We start from the raw sequence: 10,248 nt of genomic DNA on the forward strand, positions 1-10,248 counted from the left end.
TAATTTTACTTTGGGGTGGGCATTTAAATATACGCTATTAACTTACGTAGAAACTAATTTTAGAATTAAGATTTCACTTAGTCACCATTTAGTACATACCTGTTCGTTTTTCAGCTTCATTTATGGGAATGTTTTCCAGGACAATAGGTTCGGACCGACCTTTTTGATTAGCGCTATACACAACGAGATGAAGCGCTGGATTTGGATCGGGGTAGTATTCCATTGAAGTTAGATCTATAAAAACAAATAAAAATTAGTAATGGTAAACACTTAACGTAAGCAAGTTATTATTGGTGCAATTTTATTTTGCGTGTCCTTATATATTTCTTACATCTCTTGAGTCAATTTCAACAAGTAGTTGGTTTAGTGTACAAAGGATATTTCATCTAATGGGAATCCTTAAAGGGAAATTTCATTCGATATATGGGGGAATCCCAAATAAGGTCCACCACGAGGAGAAAATTTAAAGCGATTAGAATTTAATTTTATCACTTAGCGTTAAAGGTTAAATATGTGTATGCTATGGATATAAAATAGTTTTTGGTTTTACCTTATCCTGGACAAGAAATATGATTTCAAAAAAGGGCTTCTTCGTTTTTTTTTTTAATTTGGCCCTTTTAGATTCCTAATACTGTAGTAACTTCAAATATTTTCTATACTTTTATTTAAAATTAAAAATAATTATAAACAACTTTGGAATATGGAGTAGAGACAAATTGATCATACCCTTAACTTGTGTCGCGTCCGTAACATAAAAAAAACTACAAACAACTTTCTAATAAACAAATGTGAACTTGAAGTACAAAAAATTTCAGGTGTTAAATAGCCACGTATACTTCTTTAAATATATAAAATAATTTTTTCTTGAACAGCCTCTCAACATATTTTATTGGTCTCCGAAATTTGTTGCGTGACGCCTTTTTGAAAAAAGTTAGAAAAGTTACATTTTAGTTGGCCTCTAAATTTATTTTTGTTTAGCTTACGAACAAAACGTATACGTCATCGAAAAGAGGATATTTTTGCAATTATTACTTTGTGTGTGGGGGTGCCAGATTTGTGTGTGCAAATTTTCAAGCTTCTATCTCCTTTGGTTGATTTTTGACCGCAGAACATGGTCATTTAAGCCATAGGGCAATAGTTCGAAACTAACGTAAGGGGTCGGGCCTGATGTTAACGGTGTTGATCGAGAAAAAAGTGTTATCGACATAGTACAGACGAAGTTAAATTAACTTGCTGTCGATAGCAAAGGTTTTCGAATGTTTATTAAAGAGTTATCGGTTTTTATTCAAAAATGTTTCGCTTTATTATCAAGAAGTTGTTTGCTATGTATCGTAAAGCTATTCACATGCTTTCAAGAAGCTTTCTTCATGCTACAAAAAAAATTATCAAATTGTTCATCGGCATTATCAAGTCGTTACCGAAAAATGATCGATGTGTTGTCGAAAAGTTATCGATTTGTTAACGAAAAGTCTTTGATCTAGATCGAAAAGTTATCGATTACCAATTTCAAAATTTACGATCTGTTCTCAAAAATCCATCGATTTATTTCTTTTTAAGTTACTGAAGTATCATCGGAGTTTCATCGATATTGTAACGAATTTTGGGCGGATCCTGATAATTATGCACCTTCTGCTAACATTCGAATCGCTGAACTGTCGAATAAATAAAAATTCAGTATTGTAAAATGGGCTTTATTTAGACTACTTTGGGAGTAGTACTTCACAACAACAATTATGCTTCACTAATAGCGTATTTACATCAAACTGATTGATTATCGCTGGCACAGGGCTTTTTTATACTCTCTGTTGCCCCGTTCGCATATTTCATTTTCACGAGCATGCCTTCTTGAACTGTTGTGTCTCATACTTGGTTATTTAGCATTGAGTAAAAACTTCTGCTCTTAGCTGATGATAACGTGACGTATATGTAAAATAATCTCTTTGCTTCAAGCTGCTGGTTTTGTGTAATTGTGGCTGCTTGATTTGTTGTGTCCATCTACATAAGTGTGACCGCTTGCTTTAATATGTACATGTAGTGTGGCTGCTTGCTTTATTATTGTTGCGCATTTATTTAGTAGCAGCATAGTGATGTATTGCCACAATATCTTTTCGACGCATTAACGATTTGTCGCCTTTGACTCAATGATTTTTATGATAACGATACCCATAAAACTTCAATATAAAAGTGATAACACATCAGCAACCTGTCGATAACAAACCGATATGAAAATATAAATAAGAGACCGATCATTCTGTTATTATAAGCCGATAATTCTGTTATTAAAAGACCGATAATTTGCCGATAATTTTGCTTTTGATAATTACGTCTGTTGGAGTTACCTTCAACCCCTGGGCGAACTCTAGTTAATAAAAAGCAATAGTTTTCTCTACGTACACCCGTAAATTTACACATCGAGCTTCAGGAATATATGATAATAATGCGTTTTTTGTTCACATTATTACGAACCATTGAATAACTTTGGCACGGTAAGCATTTTGAGTGAAAGTTCCGAGATTTGGGCCAAAAGTGGTGAGAAAATTGTCTAGGTCGAAAACCACCGAGCAATAACAATATAATCGACACTTTAAATCATGCCTTAAATATCGGTTTCACCCATACTTAAATAACTGCCTTACTTGCTTCTTTCTCTTCAAACTTAGTCTGTTGAAAATAAAGTCTGAATTCTGTTATCTTTGATGTCTACTTATATTTGTTTCCACTACTTTTTAAACTCCAGCAAATTTATATATTCATTGTTGCTTTATTTACACCATCTTACCATAAACAAATTAATATCATCACACTTCTCGACTAGCTGCCATTATCAATATAACCTTATATTTTAATCAAAAAAATTATTACAAAAGTTAGTAAAACCCTGCAGGATATCAGCCGCATCGACTACGAACACAAATATAGCAATAACAACATATTCTGTATTTGCAACACTAACACATCAATGCACTTACAATAATTTGCAAAAGCGACTTTGATCTTTTCACTCTATTTACTATACCCATTAAAGATTTGGCTGGCTGTAGCTGACTATAAAAGCAGTGGGGGTGTGGGTCCAATGAGATGTGTGCCAAGAAAACTGTTTACTGCAGACGACGATGTTAAGTGCTAAAGGCGGCATCAAAAATGAAGAGATGCGAAAAAAGCCGTAGAGTAAAGAAAAGTAAAGTTAGTGTGCCGCACTGACATTGGCAGCTTAGCGAGCTTGTCTAACTAATCGTGACTTTACGCTTCGTTAGATTTTGCAAATAAACCTCAAGCCAACGCCTGTGGGAAAACTGGCAGCTAGTATTCAATTGAGTTAAAAGGAGGAAGGTAAGTTATATTGAGATGTTACTTACATACGTACGTAGACAGAGAGGGATGGAAGTATGTATGTGAAGGCAATTATATTTGAAGTGAAGCATGCAGAGTTTCAGTTTCTCTTAGTGCCTATAAATCAACTATCAAAAGCAAAAAAAAAAAAAAACTTACAAATAATGATAGGTGGTACCTGCCAAGAATTGCTTGGGAAAAAGCAATCGATCTTACATATCCTAGCCTTGCACACATGTGTGGATGTAGCTCATTTTATAAGCGAAAAAAGTCAACAACGTAACAAAATAACTTCAATAAGAGAAAAGTTTGGCTCATTATCTAGCAGCTGTCGGTCATTTATCGGCTTGTTATCTATAATCATGTCTGTCGATGAAATTTCACTTTTTAATAATAAAACAAGTATGGACGGTATTGTCCTCATACGTTTCATGAATGGAGCTGAGCAGTAACCTTATCCCATTCGTAATATCCGAATAGAAGGTTGTATAAGATTCGTAATATATAGAGCACAGATATACAAAAGCAAAATTTTCGATAAATATCAAACAAATAATAGATCGGTAATCCGCACAAAAAGTTTCATGTTTATAATTGTATGTTTGATATAACTATAACGATGAATCTCATATATGAACTATCGGTTGTATGGGTTAAATGCTATAGAAGCGACCGATATTTGCGATTATTTTAGATAATAAAGTGTCATATACAAAATCAACTGGTGAAGTTTTGAGATTCTATCTGATAAATTGAGAAAGATATGACAAAATCTCTCTTTTCTGAAAAATCGGATGTAATCTACTTATCCGATCCGTTTCGATAAGTGTCTAACCAGAATATTTGCCTTTTCCTTACTTACTTACTTACTTAGGGCTTACAATTTTGAGGTTCGTGACATATTTAATACATAATATTTATGAAACGTCTAAAAACACTTGGCTCGATTCACTTCTGAGGAGATTTACATTGCGATTCTCTTCCGATGTACGTTGTGCCTCTTTCATTTAAATTTAAAGGATTGGGCATATAAGTTTTATGCTGATTCAGAACTGCAATTACGAGGCACACGCATTTTTCCTAGAAAGTTTTTACTTGCAGGAACAGTTCCCGATGGTTTACAACAACTGCTGTTGACCTAGCTTTGAAACAAATTTTTTTAGTCTCTTGCCGTTGCTTTTCTTAGGGATTTGAACCCAGGGCTCTCGGTGTGTTGGTCGAACGCGCTACTACTAAGCAATTATGGTCGATAATGGACCGATAAAAAAGCCAACTACTTACAACAAATCATTGCGCATGTAAACAATCTGGGTAAGTGATTTGTGACTACTTACAGAAAAAAAAAATGTTAAAACCGATAACAAATCCATAGCAATTTTATAACTCAACGATAAAACCCTGCTCCCATTATTGAAGCGTTATCGGATTGCTATAGATTTTGTTATCTATAACAGGGCAATGACATTGTGTAGGAAAAAAGTTCTAGAGTAGAACTGCAATGGGAATGACAAAATTCTAGGGACACTAGATTGTGCATATTATAATAAAATATATGCATTTTTGTAGTTCTGGTCATGTCATGTTCCTATTTTTCCTCAAATATTTCTTCAGTGTTTACTCCGTAATTAAGTAGTTTTGTATATTTTGTACCAGGATATAAACAATCCATGCAATTCGTGCAGCCTGCAAGATAAAGCGAATCCCCCTATTAGATGTTTCGCTTGAATTGAATGCTATGCCAGTGCTATGCACCATTTATGTTAATGAATTTGCTCATTACAGCGGTATGCTCATCAAATCAATATTAAGAAAATATACTTATATAAAAAAAGATTTTTTTTGTTTTTATATTTCCTTGCTCTTCTTACTTTTTGTTATTTGCCTTCAACAAATCTTTCAACAACTGATATGAAAACTTTTGTAAGTTCACAGTTGGTTACCGACATAGTCAATTCATTCTGTAATAAATCACTGCAACGGAAAACTGGCAAACGGCTAAAATAGCGTTTTACGTAAAACATTGCCAAAGAATCAGCGATACGCTCATTAAAAGAAAAGCAAAAACGCAACTTCGAAGTTCTTGCTTATAAAGAGCTCCAAAAGTATACTTTAACTACGAATGTTAATTGAGCGGCGTAAAACTTCAACATCGAAACGACTAATTAGTTAAAGTTGTGTACCTGTTACTCTCTCACTCACTTTAGCTCTCACGTCTAGTGGATTTTTATGTGTTTATCAGTAAATAATAGCGTTCGTTAATGATGATAGAACAAGTTTCACAGTTCTGTTGTTTTCGCGTTTTCGACAATAAAAGACATGCAGGCATTCAAACTTTGCAATTAGGTTTGATTTGAAGAAAAACTACTGCTTTGGTTAGGTTGCAATGGCTGGTTCGTGAGCACCCCACTTAGACTGAATGAGCCCATAGTGTAACCAGAAGTTTATATAGCAACCAAACTAAATAAAAAACCGTATCAAAAACCAGGACCTATATTTAAAATAACTTTCTCCTCTTGGCAAATACTTGAAACTTTCTATAACCTATGCCAGTTTCTGCTTCTAGATCTGATAGCTGTATCACTCCTTGTAATTGGAGTTTAGCTTGGGAAGCGCAGCGCGCGAGCACAAAATGTGCTCGATCATTTCGTACTCCAATCCAACTTCCTACGTTTTCTGTCTTTCGCTAGACCTTATTTAAAAGCATATGACGCCAGAAGGCTATGTTCAGTTAGAATAGCCGTCAATAGACTGCAGTCCTTCCTTTTTAATGATATGAGTAACTTATCTAAGATTGTAAGACCTACACTTGATATTCGACTTTTTACAGCCCCGTGCTTGGGTCCACGCCTTTCTTGCTTGACCTTCTGACACGGAGGTCTATGAAGAAAGCTTCGTGGGATGCGTCTTTTATAGCTGGCTAATCCGCTTTTTCATTCTCATCTATTCCCATATGTCCTGAGACCCAATATAGATGTATGCATCGCCCTATCCCGATTTTTTTCATATTGTGCTAAGCGATATTATTTCGTTAATTGCTGTGTGACTGTCAATATAAAAGTTCACGCGCATGCGGTTCAAGTATCTTCTGGCAGTGTCACTACTGCTTTGGTAGCGGCCTATACTTCTCTGTGAAGAACTATACAGTGTTTTTGCAGCTTGTGAAATCTTGTAGATGTTTACGTGTATCGCTTTGTCTGCCGTGCCTACCATCCAACTTGATTGCAGTTCAAGGAGACTTATCGAAGCACAGGTAGGATACTAGGAATAAACGCTCTTCTACTATGGTCATATGGTCTGCGCTCAATATGCCGGAGGCATTGAGCATTATTGTATTTAATAATACTATGTTCTACGGCAAAACATAAAAAAATATGGAAAAGTATAGCCATTCTTCCTTATTGATTTGAGCCACCAATTTTTCGAATATCTCTACTGTTTTGAATTGACCGTTATAAAAAAGCAAAACACCACCTACATTCTTCCTATAAAATCGTTTCATAACTATGGAATGCAGTTCGAAAATTATTCTCTAAGGGAAAAGTAGCTTCTTAAGGAAATTCTTCTTTTGTGTACGTATAAATCTAAGCCAATGTTGATAAAGGGCAAACTTTTTATTTTGAAAGAAAAAAATTTAGAATGGGTGTATTTTCAATCAAAAAAAAAATTGATCGGAGTAGCAAAGTTGTGAGCAACATTTTATTAAATACAGCAGAGTATGATAATAGAAGATTTGGGGGTCCAAAACGGATCGCAACTCCTCGCTGAGCTGTTCAAATTTGGCGACACTCATGAAGACAAGCTTAATCAAATCAACAATATGGAGGGTTCTCCAAGAAGCTGCAATTATTTGCCGCCAAAAATTGAAGATTGCTCCTTTTTAACAGAATAACATAAAAATGCTCGCATTTAGTTCGCCAAGAAACATATTGTAATGAATTTAGTGCAATTCCTCTTATTCGTAACCTTCTACTAACGTTCGTATCGCTAAACTGTTGAGTAAATAACTCCACTATTCAATAATGCAAAATGGCCTTTATTGAAGTTCTTCACAAGAACACTACTATTGCTCGCCAGATAGCGTCTTAAATGAAACTGATTGTCATGCCTCTACTGTTGCTGCCTTTTTATACTCTGTGATTTCTCGTTTGCATACTTCTAGGCTCTTCCAGAATTTACTGAGTTACTGCTATATAATTATAACTACAGATGAACGTGTATAAGTTCTCATATGCGCGTGTATTTGTGAGCGACACCTCCACAATTATAAGTGCATACTTTTGGAAACATCTCAGATAAGACATCTGCATGTGTTTGTGCGTCTCTTCTCCGTTGCGTGTACGTACATATGTGTAGACATAATGATTGATCTATTGATGTACATACAAGTCACTGCTTAGCATCGGCTTAGAGATGAGAGTATTCCTTAGTGTTACTAATATTCGTCACAATATGAAAAGGCTATATTTTCAGATGAGAAAAATGGATCTTAGATGACCCGGAAGGAAACAGAGGATATTGGAGAGATTAGGAGGAGTCCCAATCATTTTCAAAGAGAAATTTTGGAGGTGGGTCGTTGATTGTTTGGGGAGCATTTACAAGTGACACCGTACTAGAGCTGCAGTTAGTGAGCTCAAAAATTGAGAGTTCACATTAAGTTAATGTACTTCAATGTAGTATTCTTCCATTTTTATGAACAAATAGTGAAAAACGATGGACTATTCAGCAAGGCAATGCACCCATACATGTCAGTCGCAAGACAAAAATGTTTTTTCTGAAAATAGAGTTAATGCTTTGGATTGGCCAGATTTTTATCCCGCCCTTAATCCCGTGGAGAATTTCTCTTTCTCTCTTTAGATCGAAGAGTCTATGCTGAAAATCACCAATATAGATCCACAAATAAACTGAAGTGTGCCATTGTGGATAAATGGGAGCAATTGGAGCATAATTTACTTTTAAATTTAGTACATTCTATGTATAAAAGAATTTTTGAACGTATTCAATAAAATGGAAATCTAATAAATTGAAGCATAGATGTTAAGTAATGATTAGATAATGCTAATGATTGCTAATTAACCTTCATTTGCGAAATTCTCTATTTCATTATACAATTAGAAATAGTTCAACTAATTTCCATTAGATAATTGAAATTTTTTTTTCGAATGGTAAATTTAATTGCAATAATTTGCCATTAGCAAAAAAAATTGGTTTACCTTTACAATTAGAAATCTAATTGACTTCTGCTAATGCAATTAGATATTCAATTAGCTCGAATTAGAATCAATTATTTTGATAAAGATAAATTTTTTTCAAAGAATGATTGAAGTGAACGAATAATGATGTAAATAAATATAAATATTAGCATTACTAAGCTGCTACTAAATAAATGCGCAACAAAAAGAAAGCAGCCACTCTTGTGTAGAATACGACGAAGAGATATATCACACACAAATATGTGGTCATCAGCCGAAGTAGTTACTGACACATACAAACGCATTTTGCTATGGCAGAGGCGTGGACTACAGATATACATGTATATAACTGGCAACTAACCAAGCATGATACACAACTGTTTGCGAAATTACTAGACCTTAGGAGAAATGGGTGAACGAGGAATCCGAGAGTATAAAAGCAGCGCAAGCTGAGTAATAACGAATCAGTTTTGATTTAAACATGGTATTGGTTGTGAAGTATACTTGTGAAGTACTACTCCCCAAGTAATCTAAATAAAGACCAGTTTGTAATATTGAATATTGGAGTGATTTATTGACGGTTAGCGATTCGAACGTTAGCAGAAGGTTTCAAATAAGCGGTATTTCCGAAAATTCATTACAATACTTAGCATTCATAGCCAGCATATAAAAAAAATAAAATAAATAAATGTAAGGCGCGATAACCTCCGAAGAGATCTAAGGCCGAGCTTCTCTTCCAATTTGCGTCGTGCTCCTATTGATTTTCCCTACAAATCGGCCGGACGGGACCTACATGTTTTATGCCGACTTCGAACGGCATCCGCAAGGCAGATGAGTTTTCACTGAGAGCTTTTCATGGCAGAAATACACCCGGAGCGCTTGCCAAACACTGCCGAGGGGCGACCCCGCTTAGAAAAATTTTCTTCTAATTGAAAAACCTTATTTCTAAAATTTTGATGTTGCTTTGCCCGAGCTGTGAACCCAGGGCATACGGTGTGGTAGGCGGAGCACGCTACCATCACTCCACGGTGGCCACAATATATAGCCAGCAAATACTGTCAAATTTTTTGTGATAACTGTTTCTTGTATGGCTGTCCAAACAAGTACTTCATAGTAGATGATAGCATTTTAAATAGCTGAAAATACCCAACCAAAAAGTGAGCGATAGATCTCGTAGACCCCAGCATTAACTTACATTCACAGAGTGCCGTGGTGACCGTTTTCACTCGAATACTGAAATGTACGTTGTGTCTGTCGCCCTCTCTCTCTCATTGAGTTATTACAGGGATTAAGTAACTAAAAACAGATTGCTGTCAAATTGAATAAACGTTTGAACCCAGGGACGAGCTTCACATATATGTATGTATGTTGTTGTTATTGTAGAGATACGGACACTCCCGAAGGCTTTGGGAAGTGTAATCGATGTTGATGGTTCTTTGCCGGATAAATATGCGGTAGGTTCCGGTAACAAGCACCATTACGCTATTTTCCCGACCACCTCTAGCCCTCCTATTCCGTTAGGAGCTTGGGGTCGCCAGAGCCTCGTCTGCTAAATATGTATATAATGGATGCATATTTGTAACAGGATTCGCCTTGCGTACGTGAGGTTGACAATTAGGTTGCGGAACCTACTTTTATTTAAAGTAATAGCAAAGAAAATGTTACGTCTATGTACTGGTGCCCATATTTACAAGTTTTATGGATATGTTTGCGTAAAACTAGTTTCCTT

General features: G+C 35.4%; 1 protein-coding gene across 1 annotated transcript in view; it reads right to left on the reverse strand.

Moving 5' to 3' along the window:
* The window catches only part of side-III (sidestep III), a 733,037-nt gene that overhangs the window by 66,200 nt on the left and 656,589 nt on the right, over window positions 1-10,248 (reverse strand). The window contains exon 15 of the mRNA XM_067767231.1: window positions 100-234. Coding sequence (XP_067623332.1) covers window positions 100-234 — 135 coding nt within the window. The remainder of the gene's footprint in view (window positions 1-99; window positions 235-10,248) is intronic.

This window comes from Eurosta solidaginis, chromosome 1 (genome assembly GCF_040869045.1).
Source record: "Eurosta solidaginis isolate ZX-2024a chromosome 1, ASM4086904v1, whole genome shotgun sequence".
Taxonomy (NCBI): Eukaryota; Metazoa; Arthropoda; class Insecta; order Diptera; family Tephritidae; genus Eurosta; species Eurosta solidaginis.